We start from the raw sequence: 25551 nt of genomic DNA, 5'->3' as shown, positions 1-25551 counted from the left end.
CACCAACACCACCAAACAACTCTTGCGATCTTCCCTTCGGACTTCTCAACTTCTTCATCAACGCCAGCCAACTTTCCAACGCTCCTTCCACGCTTCCACCGCCAACATGGTCAAGAAGGTGTATTTCGATGTTACCTGGACTGGGCCGGAGGTCACGGTGGATAGCAATGGCAAGCCGACTAACACGGACAAGAGCAGTGCTTGTGAGTCTCACTCATCAATCACTGAATCTAATCAATGCATCTGCTAATAGGTTTGTCTACAGCCCGCTCTGGCCGTATCAACTTCGAGCTCTTCGACGATGTCGTCCCCAAGACCGCCGAGAACTTCCGCCAGCTCTGCACGGGCGAGCCCGGCTTCGGCTACAAGGGCAGCAAGTTCCACCGTGTGATCCCAGAGTTCATGCTCCAGGGTGGTGATTTCACTCGTGGTAACGTATGTCCATCCTCCCACACAACCACACCAATCTCAAATCAACCAGTCTCTAACAATTATTCTTGATTTACAGGGCACGGGCGGCAAATCCATCTACGGCGAAAAGTTCGCCGACGAGAACTTCAAGCTCACCCACGACAAGCCTTTCCTCCTCTCCATGGCCAACGCCGGCCCCAACACCAACGGCTCCCAGTTCTTCATCACCACCGTTGTCACCTCCTGGCTCGATGGCCGCCACGTCGTCTTCGGCCGTGTGCCAGCCGGCGACACCAAGTCCATGGGTGTGGTCAAGAGCATTGAGGCATGCGGTAGCAGCAGTGGTGGCATCAAGGGGAACACCCCTCCTGCTATTACTGGTAGTGGTGAGGCTTAGACGGTCGGTTCTTTGATCTGTGGGAGGGCTGTCTGGGTTTGATGAGGAGGAGGAGGGGTGTGATACGAGTAGGAGCGTGATGCATGGCTGGTATGGGAGTGGTATGGTCACCCTGTCGCTGCCCATGCTGGTTGGAAAATTAGGTTGCATGTAGCACGAGGAAAGCAGTTCGACAGCATCGCCCTCATAATCGACAGATGCTTGTATTCCTGCTCCCGCATATCATCATCTTCCCACGCCCCAGTCCTTTGTAGACCTCACGAAACAGATATCGACCCCTGTCTTAGTCCTGCGCGTACAAAGCAATACTCGGATCTCACAAACCCCCACACCTCACACAAACTCCGAGTAAACGCCTTTGCTGACAGGGCATGATTTTACCCCACCTTCACCCTCCCACCTCGTCTCGGGTAAAAAGCGAGGACCCTGAGAGTTTGACTTCTCGGGCGCGTAAATTAGGGTCCAACTCTAAGCCGTTTCTGTTTATCTCAGCTCTTGATTAAGCATATAGTCAGCTGAAACTGAGGGCCGCGGTTCCTTCGCTGGAGATAGGCTCGTAAGGTACAGTACTTTTCGTGTTCTTGGTGTGGGAAGACGCTATTGTTGTGGGCTTGATGTGAAAGGTGTTGCTTGTTTGTTGCGAGGATACGAGTGCTGCTCTGTCGTGTTCTGTGATGTGGTAGGAAGAGGTAGCAAGGGTGTTTGTGTCTGTGTCTGTGTCTGTGTCTGTGTCTGTGTCTGTGTCTGTGTCTGTCCATTTTGGTGCGTTTCGGCCCTTAGCTTGTGCTCTACTGTTGCTCTTGCTCTTGCTGTGCTGGGACTTGAACTTGGACTTGGGGGCACGTGAGAGACTGGTGTGGCCCGATTTGCTTGCTGCTTTCGAGCATCGTTCTGGGCTGAGCTGCGGTGAATGGACGCTGGTTCGTTCTAGAGAAAGAGGAAGGGAACTGCTGGGTAGTGAAAGCTGCTTATGTGCATTACATCCTGGGAGATCTGGAATCTCGACCGTGGATCTCGACAGACAGCGGACTCGAGATACTTCCGTCGGGCAGGCGGCAGATAGAATAGCACCATGGCAGACGACGAGGGATCTGGACTCCGCTCGAGAGGCAAGTCCTTTCTCAGCAAGAGCAAATGGGGCAAAGTGTTCAAGGAGAATGACTCTCCACCTGTGCCTTCTACTGCGAGCGAGGATTTTGGGCAGCAGCAGACGCAGGCGAAGCATACGAATTCCTTCAAGCTGAACGAGGATGTGGTGGATTTCTTGAAGCCGTCGACGGAGAAGAGTAAGCCGAAGCTGGATATTGCTATTGCGCAGAGGTGGCCTGAGGCACATGAGGTGAGGGGTGCGAGGGAGAGGGAGGGCGCTCCGTTGGCGGCGGGTCACGGTCAGCAGCAGCAGCAGGTGCAGGGGAAGGAGGGTGCTGTGCCGCAGTGGACGGGGTATAGGAGGAGGAGGAGAAGGGAGGGGCTGACGGTGGGGTTTGTGAAGACGACGCCGGATGTCATTGGCGAGGGTGGGGATGAGGCACCTGATCCTCCGGCTGAGATCTCTAGGCGGAAAGCTATGGTTAGTCGTTCTGCTTCCGCCTATCGACCTAATACCCTCGACAACGGGACCTCGTGGCCGGGTGCTGTACCGCTTCCGAGGCCGGGTTCTGGACAAGTTGGATCTGAACCCAGACCTGGACCTGGACTTGTCAGAGCGCCGCAAGAGGATTTCACGGCTCCGCCACTCAGGAGAGCGGATACTTCGCATAATGAGTTCTCCCCGCCTGTGCAAAGGAAATTCGCTTCGCCGCCTATTGAGGCTATCGCTCATCGACCGAGTCTCGGGAGGACGCCTACGGGTTTCAGCGATGATATGAGGCAACAGCAGCAACGACCTGTCAACGAAGCGGACTACGAAAGTGACGAGGAGATTGCAGCGAGTACTGAGTCCGGACCTCCAAGACTAGATACGCAAGCTCCCATGATAGGCACGAACTTCCACTTCGACTCGCCTCAACCCATGACAGCCAGTACCGTCAACTCCAGCTCCAGCAAAGCCTCTGCAGCACCTCGCGACCCATCATCCCCTCTCGTTGTACGGAGACGGGATAGGGACATGCAGGCTTATGAGGGTATGGCCCTACGTCGAGCTAGTACTCTTTTCATGCAGGATGAAGGCCAGGAGCAGCGCCAGCCGGATTCAGCTACGGGATTGAGGCCTTCGGAGCAGTTCTACAATACTTTGTCTAATCTCTCGGTTTCGAGGATTGTGTCTGAGGAGGAGCGTGGGGTGGCTGGGGATGATTTGTCCCCCGAGGGGACGGGGCCGTCGCCGTTTGAGGATCCGAGGTATATGAAACGGCGGTCTGGGGACACGAATTTACAAGGCACGGGTCAGTCTACCCAGCCGCCGGTTCAAACAATACCTCAGCAAGTCCCGATTCGACAGCACCCTGGTCCCGGCCAGAGGAGCCATGACATGGGCCCGCCTAGCTACATGCGCGCAGGTCAACAAGGTGCATCACAATCTTACGACGAGCCTCGCCAACAACCCTCCCAGGATATGCAACCCAGTTACATGCGTGCTGGCCAGCGCCCAGGAGCACAATCGTATGACGAGACGCACCGAAGGCCGTCAGAAGATACGAGACCAAGCTATATGCGAGCCGCACAACCACCGAATGGGTCTGCACAGCCTGGCCGGCCGCCTCCTGCGCCTGCTCAGACCATGCAAGTACCGTCTGATGACAGCGCAAGCAGATCACGCTCGCCCATGCGGAATCGAATCTTTGACTCTCAAACCTCGCCTGAGAAGCAGAAGCCGCGCCCCTTCTACAACCAGAGCAGTAATTCGAGCGGTAGCATAAACCGCTTTCCTGCATCTTCCGGCATGGGCGCATCCAGTCACAGCCGAACGAGCTCGCGAGAAGAAACTTCGCCACAGATACGGGAGCCGAACAGATCGCAGACATCACCTGAGCAGCGCTTCGGGCCTCCACGGCAGAGTCCACAGTCGCCTAGTCCGCGCTCGTCTATGCTCGGACCTGGGAACGCTGCAAGAGGTGCCACATCGCCGTATGCTCGTGGTCCAAGTCCGGCAGGTTACTTTGCCGGGTCTCAAAATCCGGCGATGCAAGGCTCGAGACCGCCTGCTGCGACTCTACGGTCAGATGATGCCGTGCGACCGGGCTCTGCAGCCTCTTCGCGATCATTCCAGCGACCGATACCTTCGCCCCAGCCTTCGACACAGAGTGATCCCGCGACTGATCTAGCACTTGCTGATTTCGCTGGTCGCGTGGCGCATATGCGTGGTGTTTTCTCCCTGACTGCAGAAAAGGAGCGACCAGTACCGCTATGTTCGCCACAAGCATGGCTACGCACGGCATTGTGGTGGTACCTCAAAGGCAAAGCTGGGCTGGAAGTCCTACTACAGCAACGCTCTAAGGCGTCTGAGCCGCCGAGGGAGCTATTAATGCAATGTCATGTCGATCTTGCCAAGGCGTGGTGGTTCCTCTCCGAACATCTGGACGAACATACTATGGTGGAGAGTCCACAGTCTGTACACTCGCCTGCTGGACATTCGCAGCTCTCGCAGTCTTCTGCGTTATTGAGGAGTCATATCAAGTCTCTCTGCGCCTCGATGCAGAAAGCCCAGCTTATGCCACCACATCAGTCCTTGATACAAGGTCAGGATACCAGGATCTGGATCGACTACCCGCGATTCACATCCAACGTCGTGGAAGTGCTGAGTGGTGCTGCCATTAGATCTATCCTTGTAGATCCATCTACACCAACGACGTCGCCCATTGAAGCACTTCCGCTTGGCGATACACGGGGTATCTTCTGCTTTGGCCGCTTCCCGGTCGAAGCATCTATCAATACAGATGAGGCTGAGACAGACCGGGCGGTGTTCCCGTGCATGCTAACCATGTTACGCAACAAGCGAGAGTTCCAGCCAAGCATTGTTGTAGCTGGTCAGAGCGATCTCGTCAACGTCAACATTGGTCCAAGACGAGGCGATGAGAAAGGGCTAGGCTGGCAGGATGTTTCGTGGAAGGCGGGCTCGCATGGTCTATCGGTACATCTCCCACGAGGCTTCGACTTAACGGTGAAGATGCAGGAGCGTGATTTCCGGAGCCTGTGGAATATGGTCGAGTATGCGCGCAAGATCGAGCACAGCTTACGACCACGAGAAGATGAACGGCAGGCCCACGAGTCCTTGCTCGCTGAACTGCAGTATGCGGACTCCTCGGGCACACATTCCTTCCCGGCTGAGAAGATGCCGAGATGTATGGCCCTGGTCTTTGAGCGGACGCTTGAGCATCGAGATGGTAGCGGTGCGCGGAAGATGCACAGAGGCTTTCGCTTACTCCTTGTCACGGATCCTGCTCATAAAAGTCTGAGCAGTGTCAGCCACAACCTTGGCGCCCAGTCGCCGCTGCTCTTCGAGTTCATCACTGATGCTGCTGCGCAAGGCACCACGGCGATGGTTCTACGCATAAGGGAAGAGAATCGCCAGTGTAGGATCCTGCTCGTCTTCCCAGATATGGCAAGTCGACAAGCCCTCTACGACATCCTCAACGGCCTGAGTATCGGTGAAGACGAAGCGATCGTGAGCAAAATCGCCCTCACAGGCCTGAACATCCAGAATGCAGCACAAATCTCCAGCTCTTCGCCCATCAGCAGCCATCCAGCACTCCAATCCTTCCAGTGGCAGAAACTCGGCATCACAAACAGCATCTCCGACGACCCAAATACACGTATCGCCCCGACCGTCGGCTCCGAGAGCTTGAGATTAGTGGCCCGACACGCAGCAGGCTGCATAACCGACCGTCTGAACCTAGGCAAAGGCGAACTTCTTTTCCGTCTCCCCTGCGCCGCGCAAGCGATCCCGGCTATACAAATCCTGCGCGAGCCGCAGGAGGATCTTACCATGTCTATCGATGTCCGCCAAGCATCGCAGGAAGTGGTGGAGGGGGTGAGTACACTGTATCAACTCGCGCAACAGCAGACGACCGTCCGCACCCTCCTCTTCGCCACCCCGGCCGATCTTCATACTTTCCAGGCTTCCGTCACGGGGTTCACGGTCGCGTATGATGGGGTGGCGAGTACGTTTAATATCTCCCATCGTATGGCTATGGTGCCCATCTATCAGAAGAAACAGGCTTCGTCTGTGCGGTTGCAGATCGTGCAGAATGCGCATGGGAATACTACGCAGGTATTGGCCTTTATGGAGGATTTCGAGCTAGCGGATGCGTTGTGCTTCCAGATTCGGAGCACGGATACTTTCGAGCGCGTGAAGGGGGATGGAAGGGGCAAGAAATGGGGGGTCAAGTTTGTGGATGCTAAGTTCAAGCTTAATAGGCTGGAGAAGAGGGATGGGGATGAGGAGGTGGAGGTCGGGGAGAGGGTGAGGCGAAGATTCGTGAATTTGGAAGGGTTGGAGTATGCGGAGGAGCATGATGATATCGGGATTGGGTTTGAGACGGAGGCCGGTGAGTACTGTGCAGATGACTTAATATGTGGTTGAGGAGGAGTAAACGTGCTAATGTATTGTTCTCTGGTAGATCGTGATCGCTTTGCTGCTGCGTTGCCGGCTGCTACGACTGTGGGACGGTTGATGACGTTGAAGAGGCGGATATGAGATATATGTCCGGAGTGGTAGGTGTGCTCTCTTGGCTGGTGCTTTGTTGCAGGATACCCTCGAGTTCTTCGATTGCATAGCGAGGGTCTTGGGACATTGTGTCCGAAGCTTGCATGAGTACGGTATCTCAGCCTTATCAAGAACCCCTCCATGCAGGGCGCGGACTTCATGCGGAGTAGTGGGGGTGAAGATGTCGGAATTTCTGAGCTTTCGGCGAATGCGTCACGTTATATTGGAAAGTATATATCCTCCTTCTTACCATACGCATTGCACGCAAATCCCTCTCACTGTCCTCAACACTCTTCTGATACCATTCAAGATGGCACAACACAACACCAATTGCCACAGCAATGGCAACGGCAACCCCAACATTACCACCGACCTCACAATCCCCGAACCCTCCCAAAACCCCACCTACCAACCCTCCACCATCGGCGTCCACGGCGACGACCCAATGAACAGCTACACCGACGTCGCCCCCGCCCTCCACGTCTCCACCACCTTCCGTTACTCCTCCGACCCTTCCCAACTAAACCCAGTCGACGACCTCGATATCCCCTCCCGAATCCCCGGAACAGCAGTAGCAAGCGATGCACACATCTACTCCCGTCTCACGGCCCCCAACGCCTCACGCTTAGAGCTGATCCTTACGAATTTGATCGGGGCGCCGTGTCTGACGTATTCGTCCGGGTTAGCGGCTTTTCATGCTTTACTCGTGTTCTTGCATCCGAAGGTCGTGGCGATCGGGGCGGGGTATCATGGTTGTCATGGTGTACTCAAAATCTATCAGAAACTCACGAATTGCAGGATCGTGGATCTGTTTGATGAGGAGAGTTGGGAGAATGAGGGTGAAGGGTGGAGGTTGGGTGAGGGCGATGTAGTACATATCGAGACTCCAGTTAATCCTACGGGACGAGCGTATAATATTCAGTATTATGCTGATCTGGCGCATAAGCGTGGAGCGAGACTTACAGTGGACGCCACGTTCGCTCCGCTGCCGCTGCAGGATCCGTTCGAGTGGGGTGCGGATTTCGTGATGCATTCAGGGACGAAGTATTTCGGGGGTCATTCGGATATGCTCTGTGGTGTTGTTGCGATCGGGAAGCAGAGGCAGGGGTGGGAAAAAGATTATTGGACCATGTTTGGGGAGAGGTTGCATTTGGGTTCTGTGATGGGGAGTATGGAGGGTTGGTTGGGGGTCAGGAGTTTGAGGACGTTGGAGCTGAGGGTCATGCGGCAGAGTCAGAGTGCTGATCGGCTTGTTGGGTTTATTGATGGGGCGTTGAAGGGTGAGGATTCTTCGGGGGATGCACGGGCGGTCAAGAGGGTTGTTGCGAAGATCGAGCATGCTTCTTTGCAAGAGGAGGATATGAGCTGGTTGAAGAAACAAATGCCTGTGGGTTTTGGACCGGTGTTTAGTATCAACTTCAAGACCGCCAAACAAGCTCGCCATTTCCCGTCGAAGCTTCACCTCTTCCATCATGCGACTAGTTTGGGAGGGGTGGAGAGCCTGATCGAATGGCGGCGAATGAGCGATGATACGGTCGAAGATGAGCTGTGTCGAATTAGTGTTGGGGTCGAGGCGTGGGAGGATTTGAGGAATGATTTGGTCCAGGGGTGTAACGCGTTGGTGCAGGAGGGGATATAGCATAATGGGTCGAGGAGGCGATATAGTGCAAGTGCTGCCGTATCACTTCGAGCCGCCGGGCCGGCTATGGTCGAGGCAATCATTCTTTTCTCCCGTGCCTCTTTGCTTCGTCGGTGTGCTTCTTTCTTGCTCCATAGGGCTTCTGGAGCGTTGGAAGGACTCTGATTCGCGGCGGAGTTGCAACGGGAAGAGCGACTGTGGCATCTTGACTACATTGCTGGAAGATGCATCACGGCGTCTTCTTGGGTTATGGAGGGGTGGCGATGTTACTCGAACCATCTTTCCCTGCAGCCGCTTGACGAGATGAACAGGTGGAGCACTATACCTTACCTGTTTGTTGGAATTACTCCCTTTCATGAAGTAGCAAGAGCTCTCCCACTGCCTTCTATCGCCAGACAAACCACCCTCGATCTAGCACGAGTTGTCTTCCCGAGCAGTTTGAACTGCGTCACGCCCCTGGCTGACTTTAAACCAGGGTCCTGTTCATGCTCGGTCCAGAGGGATATGGACCAACCACGGTGCATTCGACGGCTCAGGCCTTGGCCGCTCCGTGTTATTCTCCGACTCATCTTCCGCTGGCTTGTGCATGATCGCCGCATTGATCATCAACGTACTCCTTCCCCCCACGATCTCGAATCGTTCCGGCTCCGCATCGGTCCCTGCTTTCGAAATCTGGATGCTTCGGGATTCATGCGCACCGGGCTTCTCATCCTGCCACTCCTTGACCTGAAACCCATAACCTTCGTGAATATGGCCAAAGCAATGTACCAACGGCTTTACCCTCACGATCGCTCGAGCCAGCGTCTCGCAGCCCAAATGCTCGCCTCTGACAAGATCCAGAGTCCCACACGGAGGCCCATGCGTCATAACAACATCCAACCCCCTCAGGGATCCTCCACCGTCCCTCCCCACGTTGATACCCAAACGCATAATCTCCAAACGCAGGCGTAAACGGCGGAGCGAAAATACTAAACTTCGCTCCAGAACTGAGAGTAAACCTATACGTCCCCTCAGTCAGATACGTGACCCCAGCAGCTTTTGCAAGAGGTCCAGTCATGATCTCCACGTTCTCTTCGTACTCGCTCGGGTTATCGACGTAGGCGGCGTCGAGGTCTAGGTCGCGATTACCGGCTATCACGAGCTTAAGTTCTGCGTCGAAGTGGGCGAGCATTTTCAGAGCAGCCTTGAAAGCGGACGTGGCGCCTACTTTGGTCAGGTCGCCGCAGTGGAGGAGCACGTCTACCTTTGGAAGCGGTTGGTCCAGTGGGTAGGTTAGTGAGGGGTTGAGGACGTGGTTGTGGGTTTCGGAGAGGATGAGGAAGGATCTTGGGATTTTTGGTACCGCCATGATTTAATGAGGCAGGGTTACGGATCTTCGTGGGTTGGTGAATGATGGTTTTTGTTTCTGGCGTATTAGTTGACTATATCGTGTTGAGAGCCGCCTAGATAGATGGAGAGCGGATGCTATGGCTGGGAAACTGGCAGTATATACAGGTCGGCGTGATTTGGCCGTGTCAAGATCTGAGTAGAGTATGACTGGGTCTGAAGACAACTTTTTGCTTACCACTTACACCGCTTATATTGGCAGAAACAATATCTCCGACTTTTTGCTCCAGAACGAACACCTGAAGGACGATACGATAGCGTGTTGACCTCGGCCTGTAATGACAGGGAAGGAATCCAAATGGTGATGCATAGCATGGATATCGTCTACTGACTCAACCCTGGCGTATCAGCAATCTTAAAAACATACTTGACCGCACTCGCCTTCCCATCCTTCAAATCCTGCAACGCAGTCTGCACACCCTCTAATCCACCCGCCACCACCTCCGGCGGATGAGCATGGAACCAACCCTCTTCTAAACCTTTCGAGATGTACCGAAAGTACACATACCCGAAATCCTTGAGATCAATATGCACACTCCCAACAGTAGTAGTACTCTTCTCCACACTCGCCGGAATCTCTGCGTACTTCTTCCCAGGTAGCACGAGTGTGATTTTGCCCGAGTTGTGATCCAGGACTTGACAGATATTCTGGTACGAGCCCTTCTCGCTCACGGCATCAAAGGCATATTCAAGTTTTTGGCCTTTGAGAGCGTCTTTGATGCCTTGGACGATGGCGTCGTTGCCGCTACGGTAGTCGATGATCACGTCCCCTTTTTCGGGGGAGATGAGTTTCTGGACGTGGGATTGGGCGCGCCCGGCTATGCAGATTAGGGGGTGGATGTTGCTGCGTTGGGCGAACTGGATGGCGTAGCTGCCGACTGCTGAGGAGGCGCCGTAGATTACTAGGGGGATTTGCTGGGAGATGTCTTGCGGGAGTGGGAACCAGGGTTCTGGGAGGCGGAGGCGGGCGTAGAGGCCCACGGCTGCTGTCATTGCTGCAAGGGGTAGTGCGGCGCCCTCTGGTCGTTTCGGTCAGTATTGGTCGGAGGGACTGTACTTTGCGAGGTGATGATACCTTCGAAAGTGGTCTTCTCGGGTAGGTAGAATGTCGTGTGCGCCCACGAAAGAGCATACTCGGCGTAGGAGCCACCGGGCTTCATCATCTCGTGGAAGGCTGCTACGCGATCACCGGGCTTGAATCCCGAGACGCCTTCGCCGACCTCGTGGACGATGCCGGAGATGTCTGCATGGTTTCATCTTAGCTTCTTGATACGAGAGCAGATCAACAGAAGTAAGCTAGTAGTATGTACTAGCGGCATGGTCTCTGCAGGAGTTACTTACCGTCGCCTTGGTTTACTGGTTTGGCATCGGGCATATTCTCTGGTCGCTTCCTGCTTAGCATCAGTAATGGGTTCGTAGAGTAGAGGACGTATGAACTCGCCAGTCTTTTGGGTTGCTGCCGGAGAAGACGACCTTTGTCACGATTTGGCCTGGTCCTGGCTTCGGTATAGACGAGTCGATGATCTCCACCTTCGGGCCTTTGGCCACTACGGCTTCCTTCATTGTGCTGGCTGTTCGGAGTTGTGACGAGAAGGAGGAGAGACGTCTTGAGGCTGACATGCGTAGCAGACGGTGCATGTGGGGTTGAAGTGCAGGACTCAACGATACGGTCAACCGTATTGTGAAGAGCTATATCTATGGATGTCTTTATACCATGGACATCTACATGCTTATGGAGCTCGGATTTAGCCAGGAAACGTCATTGGTGATGGAGCTGTTGCCGAGGTCGTATCATTATGATTGCACCATCTTCCCTTCGACATCAACATGTTCTCGCAAGACCAGTTCGTTTGTCATGTGCAGATGAGATCAATAGGCTGCTAGGTAGACCATCACATATTATTATTGTCCTGAGGAGCTGGAGTGATGGGTGTGGGAGATGGCCACACTGGGGCTCTTCGGCAGCAGCCGGTTGCCGTGGCGTCCGGGCTTGTTTGTCGGACTAGCTCGTTTCACATTGGCACAGCTTCAGGACAGCAAGAACGTCACGGTCGATTTACGGATTCATGGCCGACGGAAGCATGACATGACTTGTGTATGCGCATAACCAGCAGCGACAGAGACAGCATACACTTCCGAAGCTTCTTCACATAATCTAGGCTTATACACTCTTCACCATGGCGGCTCCCGGCGTGGATGGAGCCTCCATGATCAATGTCGCTGTGCGCGTACGACCTTTCACCATACGAGAAGCTGCGCAGCTCACACGAACCGATGATGGACCTCTGTTCTTGGGCGATGGATCGCTGGCGGCTGTACCTGCACCACAAATGAAGTCGAAGGGGATCAGGAGCGTGATCAAGGTCGTGGATGAGAAGTGCTTGTGTGTACATGCTATGGGATTGTGAGTACAAGCGGTCATACTGACAGGCTCGCAGAGTATTCGACCCTCCCGATGAGACCTCCGTGCAGCGATTCGGGCGACACATGCCCATGGGCAAGCGGGTCAAGGATCAGACCTTCGGCTTCGATCGAGTCTTTGACGAGAACACGACTCAAGGCGATGTTTACGAAGCGACAACGAGGAATCTTCTGGACTCCGTCATGGACGGCTTCAACGCAACCGTTTTCGCATACGGCGCTACTGGCTGCGGCAAGACCCACACAATCACTGGCACAGCGCAACAACCGGGCATTATCTTTCTGACCATGCAAGAGCTGTTCGAGAAGGTGGATGAGGTTCAGACGGACAAGGAGAGCGAGATCACTCTCTCATACTTGGAGATATACAACGAGACGATTCGAGATCTGTTGAGTCCAGGCGCAGGCGGCAAGCAAGGGCTGATGCTGCGCGAGGATGCGAATCAGGTGGTGTCCGTGGCTGGGCTATCATCGCACAAGCCGCAAAATGTCGCAGAGGTCATGGATATGGTCATCCGAGGGAACGCATGCCGGACACAGTCGCCAACTGAGGCAAATGCGACCTCCTCGCGCTCGCACGCAGTGTTGCAGGTCAACATTAGTCTGAAGGACCGAAATGCTTCCGTGAATGAGCCCGTCACCATGGCTACCCTCTCAATTATCGACTTGGCTGGCTCAGAGCGAGCTTCAGCCACCAAGAATCGAGGCGAGAGATTGCTAGAAGGTGCCAACATTAACAAGTCACTCCTTGCGCTCGGCTCCTGCATCAACGCGCTTTGCGACCCAAGGAAGAAGAATCACGTCCCATACCGTAACAGCAAACTCACGCGACTGCTGAAATTCAGCTTGGGCGGCAATTGCAGGACAGTGATGATCGTCTGCGTATCGCCGAGCAGCCAGCACTTCGACGAGACACAAAATACCCTCCGCTACGCCAACAGAGCCAAGAACATCCAGACCAAGAGTGTGCGAAATGTATACAACGTCGACAGACACGTCAAGGACTACCTCAAGAAGATCGACGAGCAGATGAATCGCATTAACGAGCTTACTGCGCAACAGAAGCAGTACGAGGACCTGGCGTTCGTCAAGTTCAGGAAAGCGGAGGCGAAGAGGAGCGAGTTGGCGCATGAAGGTGTCTTGAGGATACGGACAGCATTTGAGCACAGCGTGGAAGAGCGGAAAGAGCGTGTGAACAACATGAGAAGACTACGGCAGATCGAGAGACGGATCGCAGCTTTGAGCGGATGGATTGGTGCTTTTGACCAGGTCTGTGAGACGAGAGAGGAAGAGGAGCCGCCTGCATCTCTCAGTGGCATGCGTAAGACGGCGCAGGGTATACTGGTTGAGCTGGAAGGTAGCAGGCAGCATTACCACCAGAGACTGGCGAAGAGCAACTGGACTCGGGCGGTCGACACAGCGTTACAGGATGGCCTGCGTCAACTGCAGGGTCTTGATGGTGCTGTGCCGGATAGCATGGAAGAGGCGAGTTTGAGGAAGGAAGTCGAGCTGCTGAAGTACCGGGCTGATCTCGACGCCAACATTTCTGTCCTGGACGACTCGAAGAACACGGAGGCTGCTTTGATGCAGGTCATGCTCACGGCGCACTTTGAGACGATCGCCATCCTCAACCAGATCTTGCAGATGAGCGAGGAGGATGCTGTGGCAGCCGCAAGGAACGTTCTGGGCAAGTTGCTGCAAAGCTGCACAGAAGCGACGGGCCAGGTCATCAAGCCTGATGGTGGTCTGCAAATCATCGAAGCCGTCGCACCTACGCGCCACGGTACCCCAAGAAAGCGCAAGCAGGTGCCTCTCATAGGCCCCAGTCCCCTCAAATCAAAGATCAGACCCTCACTCGCACCCGCATCTTCCCTTCCACCACACATGGCCCCGGATGCGCACCAAACATCATCACCCCATATCTTCGGTGGCAGTCCAATGCGCCCGATGGGCTCGCCTAGGCGACGAGTCAAGCTCGGAGGCGCGAGGAAAGGCATCACGTTTGGCAATGGTACTCCGAAGAAGAAGTCGCCGACCAAGAAGCGAGCAGTGCGATGGCGCGATGATGCAGAGGAAGGCGCACCCTTAGCTGAGTTCCAGACTACGCCAAAGCCGCTCGAGAGCTCGCCTGTCGAGGGTGAGGGTACTGGCGAACTACCCACTGCGCCTGTACTTCGCCATGACGTCGGTGGTGGAGAGGCCGGCTCTAGTCCCCTGCCCACTGCCCCTGTTCCAAGCAGCGAAGCGAGAAGGACGACAGGCACAGGACGCTTTGCAGCTGGCTTCCTGGCCAAAAAGGGCGATGGAAGTCCAATACCTTTGCACGCCCCTCCAGCTCTAACCCTAGGCGCCTTTTCCAGCTCAGACGCAAGCAGTCCCCTCCGCGAAATGGCCGCCAATTCCGCACCTTCTTCCCACCGCCTCTCCCACCACGTCAGCGAGGCGAGTAGTAATAAAGAAAACGACGATCATGCTTCCCTGAGCAGTGGCTCGGATTCCGAGCGCTCCCTCAACAATGGCGGTATAGATAAGGAAACAGCGGGTAAAATTCGCTCGGCCATGAAACTGAAACGTACTTCCTCCATCGGCGGTAATGGTCATCACCACGGCGGCACGGGAAGACAGGGTAGTAGAGAATCAGCGGCACATCGTCGTCGCTCACCTACTGCCTCGGCTTCTTCACGGGACAGTCCACCCCCGGATAACGTCAACGGTGCTAGTGGTGGAAATATCAATAGCAGTATCTTCTCCGCCTCCCACGCCCGCCGCATGGTCAAGAGCGAGCGCGAAGAAGCGCTGAGGTCTGTCCTCTCGCCTCGCACGCAGCCGGTTGTTAAGCAAGCTTCTGGTCCTATGGCTGTGAGGAGGAGTTTGCAGGCTGAGAGTGGTGCGGCTGGTGGTGGAGGAGGGATGAGAGATGGTATGGCCGTTGGTGCTAGTGGTGTGACAGGGGCGCCGAGGGGACATGTGAGGGTTTCTTCCATTGTGCCGGGCAGTGCGTCGAGGGCTAGTGGGGTCGGGGGAAAAGCTGCTTGGCGATAGTTGTCTTTGCAGGCTCCATGGCGGGTGGCCTATTAGCTTCTTTGGAGATGACTGTGCTGGATGGGCTGTTGGCGTATGGCTTCTTTCTCCATGCCTTGTCTGAGCGGAAATGGTTGGGCAGGATATGGCTGGCGTTCTACGGTATGCAGGCATGCATCATGACCAAGTTTCTCCTCGCACGGCACGGACAGAGTGGCCTCATATAATTGAGGGATGGGAAAGCATTTCGTATGGATTCAAGCTTCCCGTTATGCACATCTACTCGATCTCATTGTCTGAGCATAGTTACGCTACTGTCCTCAAGTACTGACAAGATGGCTGTTCACATTATCTAATACGCTGCGTTGGAGATACAACGAATCATCTTGTTATGGCAGGTGATGTTAGGGTTAGGGTTTGGGTAAAGCATTCACCTACCCTTCTGTCATGGTATCTTTTGGGCTAAGCTCTGATTCCTCATACAGTCCCCTTTCAATCGTCGACATCCGGTGAGGCCCACATCAGGCCCGCCATCGTTTCAAAGCTGTGTGGTACGAGATGGCATTTACATTCCTGCAAGCGTCGTTCCAAGGTCACAAGCAAGCCCTCGAGACCTTCCGCGACCTATGAGGCACTGTCAAGCAATGGCACATATGTACAACGTGGCACTGCATATACATGCCATATCAGTCGGCGATAACGGTACGGAATATGTACAGTACAAAGCATGCAAAGATCCGCCTGCACCATGCTATCGAAAACACGAAAAAGCCAACCCGAACAATGACCAATCTGCTCAAATGGCGTGGAACGCCAGCATGCATAGACGCCGCCATGCAGGCACAACGCACCCTTACTTGCTGTGAAGCTTCACCGCTCTTCTTTCTCTAATGAAACGCCACTGACGAGTCGATCAAAAATGATAGCTGGATAGATGGATGCTCGGAACCAAAGTTTCATATTTCTTCGTTTGTCGTAGTGGAGCGACTGCCGGAGCTAGAGCTGCGTGCAGTGCGAATGGGACAAATCCCCGGGCAAGGCATCAGGCATGATCGTATACTGTACTGTGCCTAGGCCACTGCAACCGAAATGAAAGACTGTCCTACTCAAGGATGTCCGACAGGCCTCCTCGGCTCCTCCTGCACCAGCGAAGGAGACCTCACCGCACCACTCCTCAGGCCTTCCCTCTGCGGCCCAAGATCAGTCCCCGTATCCTGCTGTCCGGACAAGACACTTGCGATCTGTGCTCCAGGTACTGCCGAACCGGGCGACATGGACAGAGCAGACTGCAGGTCCGTCTGCTCCCTCGCTATGGCTCTCGCGGCAGCGTGCTCGTCCTCATCACTACTTCCCGGACTATCTTCTGCGTTGGGCCGTCTTTCGCTACTACCCATACTTTCTCTGCGAAGTCTATCCGCCTTGGCTTGTAGTGCCTTTGCGTCCTCCGCTGCTCGTTGAGCGCGCACTTGCTTGCGCCACATTCCTGCGTACCTGCCTTTCATGGCCAGCAGGTCGGAGTGTGTGCCTCGCTCTACTACTCGTCCTTCATGGAGGACGAGGATCTGATCGCACATTGTGATGGTGCTCAGTCGGTGAGCAATAACTAGCATTGTCCTGCCACGAGCAAGAGTCTTCAGCGCTTCCTGGATGTGCTCTTCGGTCTCTGTATCCAATGCTGCCGTGGCTTCGTCGAGTAGAATGATGCGCGGGTTCTTGATGATGGTTCGAGCAATTGCCACTCTTTGCTTCTCACCACCAGATAGCCTCAGTCCGCGTTCTCCTACCTTCGTTTCGTAGCCATCTGGGAAGCCTAAGATCTTCTCATGGATACTCGCTGCTCTGCACGCCGCGAACACCTCCTCGTCTGAGGCGTCCTGCCTTGCATACTTGAGGTTGTACATCAATGTCTCATTGAAGAGCACTGTGTCCTGCGGGACGACTCCAATGTGACTTCGCAAGCTGTCGATTGTGATGCCTTGCACATCATGTCCGTCAATCTGCATGGTTCCAGATTGTGCGTTATAGAACCTGAAGAGCAGTCGAAAGACGGTAGACTTGCCACCGCCAGACTCTCCTACTAACGCTGTTGTGGTGCCTGGCTTGCAGCGGAACGTCAGACCGTGTAGTGCCGGCTTTCGTGTGTCATAGGAGAACTTGACGTCGTTATACCTAATCTCTCCCTCACACGAAGGAAGCGCGACGGCATCTGAGCTGTCGACGACTGTCGGATTCTCCTTGAAGAGCTCCAGCATGCGCTCAGAGTTGATCATGTTGTTCTGGATCATGCGATAAAAGGTGCCGAAGAAGTTTAGCGGACCTTGCAACTGCGTCATGTACGTGAGCAAGACCACGAATTGACCAACCTTACGCTGGTGCGTTGTGACTTGATAGGCTGCAATGAAGCAGGCCACGATAAGCCCAAGCATGAAGACCAAGTTTTGAATGGTGTTCATCAGAGCCAGCGAAAAGGTCACAAGATACTCGGCGCGTTGATATTTCGTCACGGCATCCCTATACCGTGCGAACTCATACGTCTCGGCGTTGAAATACTTGACCGTCTCGTAAGACATCATGGAGTCGTTCTTGACAGCATCTTCCTCTCGACTGGCATTGGTGGCTTGGCGTCGAATGTCCGCACGCCAAGAAGCCATACGGATCGTGATGTAGATGTACCAGAAAGTCACCACTGCAATCACAAGTGCGTAGTATGCATCGAAGTAGACCAAAAAGTAAACAATGGCCACAATCAGATCAACCAGCATTGGTAGCACATTGAACGTGATGCTCTCCAAGAAGGTATTGAGCGAGGAGCCTTTACCGAGCGCGGACAGTACTTCGCCAGTCTTCTTGCCCAGATGAAAGTCTAGACTGAGCATGTGGACGTGCTCAAAGGCGGCCACAGAGAGCTCGCGGTACGAATATTGCTCCACTGGTATCCAGAGCACTTGTCGAGCTGCTCCCAACAAGCCGTTACCTCCTTGGAAGATCCGGAAAAGGATGTAGAGCATAATTGCACCCCACGGCATTCGCGCTGGGCCGTCTTCTCCAGCCAAGATGTCGGTGATTCGTCCAGTCTGAATCGGTACCAGAACCTGAATGCCACGTTGAAGGAAGACAATCAGGAAGCAGACGATAAAGTTGAACTTGAGCCAGTTGTCCTTGTATGGCCAGATATATGGCAGAAATATCGCATATGCGCGGATATACTCCCACCAACTTCTCGAAGGGTTCTCTTTCGGCTTCTCCCAGCCTGCAGGAGCCTCGTGATGCGGTCCATGGGGCTTACCATTCGCAGTACCGTACCCGTTGGCTGTTGGCTGGGTAGCATTCCCGTTCTCTGCACTATGGTTGTCCTCGCCCAGCAGTCTCGTCTGCTCATCTGGCGAACCTGTGCGTTGCTTCTTCTTCTGGCCTCGGAGGAACACAAATAATACGTAGAAGCCGATCAGGGCAAGGAGTAGGATAACTCGCACCAAGTCCAACGTGACTTCTGTGATCTCCCATTCTGTCATATCTCTTTGCAATTCTCCGCCATTCGGATCGCCGACTTTTGGCTCTCTATGCTCTTGCGTGTAGATGCCAAATGATGAGCCGAGCAAGATGATCTCCATCATCACGGCAGCAACCCATGTTACCAAATGTGCCACGTTTGGCGAAGTCTTCGAATCGATGATCGTGATGAGAAAGAGTGCGTAGACCATAAATGACCCGACCAAGTAGATCTAGCCCTGTCAGTGAACGGTCTCACCAAGAGCTTATTATCATATACCTACCGTCGGCGCCTGCCCACACCACCACCTCTCTTCCCTCTCAACCAGAGCATGCACTATGACCACTGCAATATTCCCAGCTATCGTAGCCAGGGCACCAACCGAGAGCCATTCAAACACCAGCTTCCTCGGTCTACTGAAATTCAGAGCACTGGATCTCTGGGACCCGGTCTTGTTCTTTTTGGGCAAAGGCTTGCCTCCCGGCCCAAGCTGCTCGGGTTGTTGTGTCGTATCGTCATTCTCATTACGGGCCGCGGCTATACTCCATATCGTAAAGGTGATGATGTAGAGGAAGAGGACAATTATCGGATAGGCGATCTGTAGGTAGGTGAGGATGTTTTGTGCTACTGGATTAGAGACCCATGGGAGCGACCCATGTGGCATTATTGTTTGCTGCTGTGGGTCGCGGGATGAATCTGTGTTCATACTGGGGGTGGTACAGACAAGCCAGACCAGAGACTGTTTCCGACTCAAGTTCCAACCGAAGTCAAACGACCGTCCCGCCGCCGGAAACGCCTTGGAGGGGTGGGTTTGAGGGAGAGTAGCGACTGGATTAGGAAAGAGGAAAGGGAATGAAGAGTAAGGTGAGAGTCAGATCGTGGCCGGTCGAGCTCATTAGTGCACAGTTCACTACTACGCGTACGGTAATAGCACTTTCCCACAAGTAGACTGTCATGTCACCCGAGTGAAGAGTAGGTAGGCCGTACGGTGCGTACCGCTATAGTGAACATGCGTGCAGCAGAACCCTTCACATCGGCTCGCATATCTCTACATCCCGGCCGCTTAGTTCTAGTTCTAGTTCTAGTCGATCCCAAATCGGGCTACAAAAGGGTTCCACCGGACCACGCAAAGTGCCAAACCTTCCGATTAGGCCTCGAATTGCGTCAAGCCAGACTTTGGCCACCTGAGCTTTGATGGTGGCGTCTGTCGTTGTGCGTACGCAAGCATGACTGCCTGAGCCCCGTTCTTGGTATCAATTCTCCATCAGCAGACTGCAAGTCGACTACACACGGCTCGTGTCAGTGTCATTAGGGACCATCGCCTCTCCAAGAAAGTCAGCTGCGCTGGAGTAACAACGTGGCGATCCGGAAGGCACCTGATGGCGCCGACAAGGTTGTTTAGAGTTCACCGCGTGCTGCAGGAATCATGGTGCCACTGGGTCGATGGCTAGAAACTTGGTTCCGTTCTTCAACGGTACACACACCGCTGTACTGTACACACGGTCCGATATATGAAAAGCCGAATGCACCATGACACTATCATACCCCATGCCACCATCATGCACCACCATGCATCGCTATGCACCACCATGCCGGCAGCAACTCCGTCAGGCCGGGTCGCCCATCCGCGAAGGGCTCAGCTGACTGTACCTTGCATCTCAATTTGCTTACAATCTTGGGAGATCCGAGGTAACAGATCATAAAAGCATGCAGACGGGGCGGTCCGTCGTATTGATCTGCGTAGGCGTATTGATCGATCACGTATCCAAACCTCTCAGCTGTACTGGGAGCACACCCATATCTCGTCTGATACCATCAATCTGGGTTCCTCTACCACTGTGTGAGCGTACATGTACCTTCGTGGCACCATGCAGGGCCGTTGTAGGATGACAAAGAGACCCAGTCGGGGCTGCAGCCACACCATGCAGAGATCAGTAGAGCTTGTCCCGCTTGTGTGGTTGGACAGAGCTTATACAGCTCAATACTCATCGCTTGAAGCCACTATACAGATTTTGGCCGTACACTGCTCTACATACGGTTGAACTTCAATATGCTCGAGGAACCATTCTTTGGTCGTGGAGCTGCTACGGCTCACAGTGTCTTGTAGCGACAGCTATACACACTTATCTACTTCCTGTTGTTCTCACCATATGGTGCACCAGTGCAATTGAAGCTTGTCGGCGACACAACCGAATCACAAAGATACTGCGCAGGCACAGTACCATTGACAGTATCAAGCAGCCCACTCACGTTCTCGATGACCATGCCCGTACATGGACTCGCGGCGGAACACTGTATGCTTGCCACGACATCGCTCGTGGTCGTGCCGTACCAATTCTTGATTGTCACGTCCCTGATGTTGAACTCCGAGGTATCGCAGTTCCCAGTGGCAGAGTTGTAGCTCGTACACTGTGTGACGGCGAAGAGACCGCTGGCATTATTGAAGTGAAAGTCCTCGAATGTCAGATTCGCAGCATAGCCAAGACCAGCTCCACCACCATTGGGAGGATATCCACTGCTGACGCCTGTCCAGGTCTTGAAGTAGACGCCATATCGCATATGGTTGATGGAAACGTTGCGGACTGTGACGTTCTCAACGATCTCGAAGCGGTCCTTGTATTGACCAATACTACCCACGGCCACCCCTAAACCGGTGTAGAAGTCGCAGTTCTCGATCAAGATATTCGTGCTGTTGGCTTTTGTGCTGATGGAGTCGTCGCCATTGTCGACGGTCCAGCCGCGAAAGGTGATGTTATCAGCGTAGATAGTGTCAGCGCCATCTGTGTTTAAGGAGGAGAACTCGAAGCCGACTGGGTGCTCAAGGTCTGTGCTGTTGACGTAAATATTCTCCATCAGGACATTGTTGGAGTGGATAATGGTCATGGTCCACATCTGGCTCTGCACAAATCGGATGCCCTCGAAGACGCTATCGTCTGTGCCAGTGATCGTGATTTGGTGAGGCCGCCCAGGGTAGTTGTTTGTGCCGTTGATGAAGTCGTACCCTGGTTGATATCAGCATATCATAGCATGTGTCAAAGTTGAAGAGGTTAGCATAGAGCCACTTACAAACTTGACCATTCCCGTCCAGAGTGCCATAGCCAAAACCATTCCAATGCACATTCTCGCCACCGAAGAGCCATGCAGACGACTGGTTCTGGTATCCCACGGGAAGGGAGTGGTTGAGCCAGTAAGGAATGTTGGTATCCCACAACAATGTTCCATAATGCTCGATCTTGACATTACGGAGACCGGTGGTGTTCATGACCGACTTGACATTGTAAGTCTCGTTCTTGAAGACGACGAGACCTTGGTCAGATCCCGTATTGCGGCCGCACTTGTCCAAAGCATCGATGATAGCTGGAGCGGAGTCGTTGCTGCCGGCGGACTCGACAACGCAGACTTTGCCGCCTTGCTGTAGCCCATTACCTGGAGGGCCATATGGACCATTATGAGGAGGTCCTTGAGAGGGAGGACCGTGTGGCCAAGCAGATGGCGGACCTTGGGGCCAACTACTAGGAGATCCAGGAGGTCCAGGCTCAAAAGAAGGTGGAGGTGGGTGTGCAAGTACACTAAGCACTGGAAGCAACAGCAAAGGGTAGGACAACATGATCAGTATAGTACAAGCGTGGGAGGTGCAGCGTCTTACTACCCAGCTCTTATGTAGTAGACACTTCAAAAGGCTACCAGCTTCTTACTCCGCACCAACCAGGGTACATGACCATCCTTCGCGAAGTATCACCGCGTGGGGGCTACCGGATGCCATCATTGTACTGCGGTCACTCCACAAGCGGAGGATGATCGACACGGTATATGGTCGCACTATCGATATTTTGCAGAGGATGGAGGTGGTATGGTGGAGTCTTTGTGGTGGAGGAGGAAAAATGTTCCCGGCGACTTCTCGGCTCGGTCTCTGCCACGTATCGAGGATCAAACGCCGAAGCCATGATGACAGCGAACACTCTCTGAGCATCCATATTTGTACGTCAAGGATAATTCAGCGGCCCGGGTATGTGAAGAAACACTCACATAGATACTCCTTCGCCGTTGAAAGGTAGCGGACGCTTCTCACAAGAACTTGCACCTGCAAGATAGCGTGGCCGGCGAAACAGGCAAGGATGGCAAGAGAATCGATCATATGGGAGAATGCCTCAACCGACGGATCATGCATCGACCTCATTGAAATTCACTACGTGCTAGGTCTGGTAGAGTAAAGTCCTGCCTGAGGTTGCTGTTCGTCGATTCATCCTACTCCCCACCCACATACTTGCTGGCCCTCAATCTAGCAGAAATTGGTCCAGAAGATGTTGCAGAATGTAGTAGGAGCATTGCCGTTGATCCCGATGACGAACGTCAACTGCTTGTATGCCATCCAGATGTAGCCACCCTTGGTATCCGTGCCAGCGCCGTTGGGCTCACATTTCTTCAAGACGTCGCCAAATCCAGTCATGCAAAGGTTCATATCCATGAGCCAGGCCCCATCACTGGCGTAGTTGCGCACCGCCAGGAAGCCTTTGACTACCGAAGTGTTAGTAACTAATCTTGAGCTCAACTAGAGGTGAGGACGGTGTACTTACTCCCGCCATGGTCACCGTATTGCGTCAGGTTGGTGCCGGCATTAAGCATGTGACCGTCGTACCTGGTGCAGAAGGAGCTGATGAAGACTTGGATGTTCTTGTCGGAAGTGGAATCGCCGCTGATGGTGTCAGTGATTGGCGCGTAACGCAATACAGCCGCATACACACGACTTACTTGTTGGTACAGATGCCCTGGTAGTCCCAGCACTGAGCATTCTGACACCCTGTCATGCGTGGTTGAAGAGCACTGTCGGTTGGGGTCATGAAATTGACTGGGATGGCGGAGACGGCGATGCCGAAAAGGATGAGAAGGAGTGTGAGGAGCTTCATGGTTGTGGTCGTTTCTCGAATTGTGGTAGATTGCTGGTTGTGTCTGAGAGGTGTTTGTGTAGTCGAGTCTGCGGTTCTGGAGGGGAGAGAACAATACTTGAGGTAATTCACGGAAGCGCGTGACCAGCCGATGAACAAGCGTTCATAGAAGGCACGACTTGCAGTGAAGGCAGGAGCGACAGGATCCCACGAGCACGTGGTGCTAAAGCCAGTGAAAGAGAAGGGCGATTCTCGCATTTGCAGAGTTCAGGTAACCTCCTAGGCTCATATGAGCTGATATTACCTAACGACTCCGCTCCGTCAAAGTTGGTCAGAGTAGTCAAAGGCGCATCCTGTGTCTCTTCCTCCAAACGATATGTTCTGAAGATCGACCACAATCTACTGCTCAGGACATCCCGTGGTAGCCACGACTCAAGCACCTCCCGTATTCTTTTCCTAATCAGCTTGAGCACATCAGCTTCTCGTTCGCCAAGATTTTGAAGGCTGTACACGAAGCTCGTATAGCTTTTCTGCGCATGTGCAACCACTGCCTCTTCGATCTCTGCTTTCCTGGGCGTAACACGCTTTTGCCTGAACTCCTCGGCTATCGAATTCACTGAATATGACGGTATAAGCGGGAATTGCTCGAGTACCATCTCGTGAGCACCTTGCAGTACTTGACGTATGTTGTACGGCTCATCTGTCCAGGGTTTGAGCGCCGAGTCAGACCTATAGGCTTTCGCCTCTTCCAGAATCTCCCGAGGAACGCTATATCCAATCGTATTGCCAGTCCTGCGGAGCTGCACATGTGGGTCAATACCAGCTTAATATGGCGGGGTGAAAGAACGTACCTTGACTTGTACGAGATGCGGCCCCTTGCCAATGTCATCTCGCGGCAGTATACTCGTGCCTCAAGAGGCTTTGTCTCTGCCACGAATATGTAGCCATCGCCATGGAATTTCGCGGTCTGTGTCGACTTCCACGCGCACGACTTGGCCGTACCCGTCAAAGGATTCTGCCGCCAGAGCTATGGTGACTATACTCAATGTGTATAGAAGTCCGCTACAAATGCTCGAAGGACGGAGTCGATCTGTTCTGAGGAGAAGCGGTCTTTGTCAATGCGAGGACAATGAACTCGAATGAGGATCGACGTAGCTAGACTCTCAACTGCAGCGTTCTTTGTTGCTCAATGAACCACGGTGGCTTGTTGGAAAGTAGTCTATGCCAGTCCATCGTATGCCGCAACCTCAGCCAGGAGCCACTTGGGTGAGCTGAAGATCGTCATCTACAAAGTCTTCGAGCTCGCTCATCGTGAAGCCTGATACAGCCACGGTCGGGGGATGTTCCATTGCTGGCGGCTTCTGACGAGCCTGTAGACCTCGTATTGGCAGGTTTGGTCTCGCTACCTTCGATGGCAGTGGTGGAGGAGGCATAAGCTCTCGTGCAAATATATGACTGTCAGATCTGGATGCTAACACCACATCGACGGTACCACGCTCCTTCCTGTTGACTGCCTCTGGGCGCGGAAATGGTGTCTGGTATGCTTTGGGCTGGTACTTGGGCTCAGGATCATCATCTGCCAGCTCACGAGCAATCTGGGTGCTGCTACCAAGCTCATTCCAGAAATCCAGCATCATGTCGTCGTTAGATGAGCTGTTGTCTGCAAATACCGACACGGCCTGTGGGGATGGCTCATCCACGGAGCGTATGCTTTCGCCCTCAGCATGTTTAGATTCGCTTTCTCCAGCATCAAGCCTGAGGTGAGGTGCTCCCAAAGCCTCCAGAAGCGTATCGTCGTCCACCCCATCATCGCCAAACATATCCTCCTCTTCCACCTCCTCGACCATCACTGCAGCCACACTGATCTCTCCCTCCTGCTCCGTCATCCCAGCCGCCGCCCCAAAGAACTTTCCCAAATGAAATTGACTACTTTTATACCCAAACCGATCACACCTCATCTGCGTCCCCATCTGCACCCTTGCACGATCATCCTTCTCCCTCCTCTCGCGCTCCTGCTTCTTCCTCAGCGTGGACTCAGCTTTCTTCTTCTCGCGCTGTTCAATGCCCCATGCTCGCCGATCGAGCTCTACATCACGTAGGAGCTGCTTTCGCTCGCTGGTGGAGATGGTGGGTTGGCCGCGAGATTTGAAGTCTGCTTTGGCTTTCTTTATCGTTGCTTTCCTCGCGACTGGCTGCTGAGGGGGTGGCATGGTTGGCATCCATTGTGTGAGCTATACAAAGTTTGAAGGCTCTGTGTCA

The 25551-nt window shown here is 53.9% G+C and overlaps 10 protein-coding genes across 10 annotated transcripts; 4 read left to right on the top strand and 6 right to left on the bottom strand.

The window, feature by feature from the left end:
• Nucleotides 1–106: 106 nt before the first annotated feature.
• On the top strand, nucleotides 107–808 carry CSR1_2 (phosphatidylinositol transfer protein csr1; the record flags this gene model as incomplete). The annotated part of the gene is made up of 3 exons (XM_064839271.1): nucleotides 107–203; nucleotides 266–435; nucleotides 509–808. 3 exons carry the CDS (start codon nucleotides 107–109, stop codon nucleotides 806–808), a joined length of 567 nt encoding a protein of 188 aa, XP_064693013.1.
• A 1072-nt stretch (nucleotides 809–1880) lies between these two features.
• On the top strand, nucleotides 1881–6443 carry LTS14_006574 (uncharacterized protein; the record flags this gene model as incomplete). The annotated part of the gene is made up of 2 exons (XM_064839270.1): nucleotides 1881–6294; nucleotides 6367–6443. 2 exons carry the CDS (start codon nucleotides 1881–1883, stop codon nucleotides 6441–6443), a joined length of 4491 nt encoding a protein of 1496 aa, XP_064693012.1.
• Nucleotides 6444–6762: 319 nt separating this feature from the next.
• Nucleotides 6763–8091, top strand: LTS14_006573 (uncharacterized protein; the record flags this gene model as incomplete). The annotated part of the gene is made up of 1 exon (XM_064839269.1): nucleotides 6763–8091. The coding sequence occupies one exon, from the start codon at nucleotides 6763–6765 to the stop codon at nucleotides 8089–8091; it is 1329 nt and encodes a 442-aa protein (XP_064693011.1).
• Nucleotides 8092–8574: 483 nt separating this feature from the next.
• On the bottom strand, nucleotides 8575–9439 carry LTS14_006572 (uncharacterized protein; the record flags this gene model as incomplete). The annotated part of the gene is made up of 2 exons (XM_064839268.1): nucleotides 8575–8831; nucleotides 8860–9439. 2 exons carry the CDS (start codon nucleotides 9437–9439, stop codon nucleotides 8575–8577), a joined length of 837 nt encoding a protein of 278 aa, XP_064693010.1.
• Nucleotides 9440–9801: 362 nt separating this feature from the next.
• Nucleotides 9802–10852, bottom strand: FSR4 (fusarubin cluster-oxidoreductase; the record flags this gene model as incomplete). Its single annotated transcript, XM_064839267.1, has 3 exons — nucleotides 9802–10496; nucleotides 10553–10720; nucleotides 10819–10852. The coding sequence occupies 3 exons, from the start codon at nucleotides 10850–10852 to the stop codon at nucleotides 9802–9804; spliced, it is 897 nt and encodes a 298-aa protein (XP_064693009.1).
• An 802-nt stretch (nucleotides 10853–11654) lies between these two features.
• Nucleotides 11655–14940, top strand: KIP3 (tubulin-dependent ATPase kip3; the record flags this gene model as incomplete). Its single annotated transcript, XM_064839266.1, has 2 exons — nucleotides 11655–11860; nucleotides 11916–14940. The coding sequence occupies 2 exons, from the start codon at nucleotides 11655–11657 to the stop codon at nucleotides 14938–14940; spliced, it is 3231 nt and encodes a 1076-aa protein (XP_064693008.1).
• Nucleotides 14941–16025: 1085 nt separating this feature from the next.
• Nucleotides 16026–19073, bottom strand: hmt1 (ATP-binding cassette-type vacuolar membrane transporter Hmt1; the record flags this gene model as incomplete). Its single annotated transcript, XM_064839265.1, has 2 exons — nucleotides 16026–18641; nucleotides 18693–19073. The coding sequence occupies 2 exons, from the start codon at nucleotides 19071–19073 to the stop codon at nucleotides 16026–16028; spliced, it is 2997 nt and encodes a 998-aa protein (XP_064693007.1).
• Nucleotides 19074–20536: 1463 nt separating this feature from the next.
• Nucleotides 20537–22016, bottom strand: LTS14_006568 (uncharacterized protein; the record flags this gene model as incomplete). The annotated part of the gene is made up of 2 exons (XM_064839264.1): nucleotides 20537–21411; nucleotides 21476–22016. 2 exons carry the CDS (start codon nucleotides 22014–22016, stop codon nucleotides 20537–20539), a joined length of 1416 nt encoding a protein of 471 aa, XP_064693006.1.
• Nucleotides 22017–22688: 672 nt separating this feature from the next.
• LTS14_006567 (uncharacterized protein) lies at nucleotides 22689–23313 on the bottom strand (the record flags this gene model as incomplete). Its single annotated transcript, XM_064839263.1, has 3 exons — nucleotides 22689–22924; nucleotides 22984–23102; nucleotides 23159–23313. The coding sequence occupies 3 exons, from the start codon at nucleotides 23311–23313 to the stop codon at nucleotides 22689–22691; spliced, it is 510 nt and encodes a 169-aa protein (XP_064693005.1).
• A 1226-nt stretch (nucleotides 23314–24539) lies between these two features.
• Nucleotides 24540–25502, bottom strand: LTS14_006566 (uncharacterized protein; the record flags this gene model as incomplete). The annotated part of the gene is made up of 1 exon (XM_064839262.1): nucleotides 24540–25502. One exon carries the CDS (start codon nucleotides 25500–25502, stop codon nucleotides 24540–24542), a length of 963 nt encoding a protein of 320 aa, XP_064693004.1.
• Between the last annotated feature and the right edge of the window lie 49 nt (nucleotides 25503–25551).

Source organism: Recurvomyces mirabilis, assembly GCF_035927965.1.
Source record: "Recurvomyces mirabilis strain CCFEE 5264 chromosome Unknown scaffold_17, whole genome shotgun sequence".
Lineage (NCBI taxonomy): Eukaryota > Fungi > Ascomycota > Dothideomycetes > Mycosphaerellales > Teratosphaeriaceae > Recurvomyces > Recurvomyces mirabilis.
Note: the sequence above shows the minus strand (reverse complement) of the source record. Positions and strands in the feature narration are given on the sequence as shown.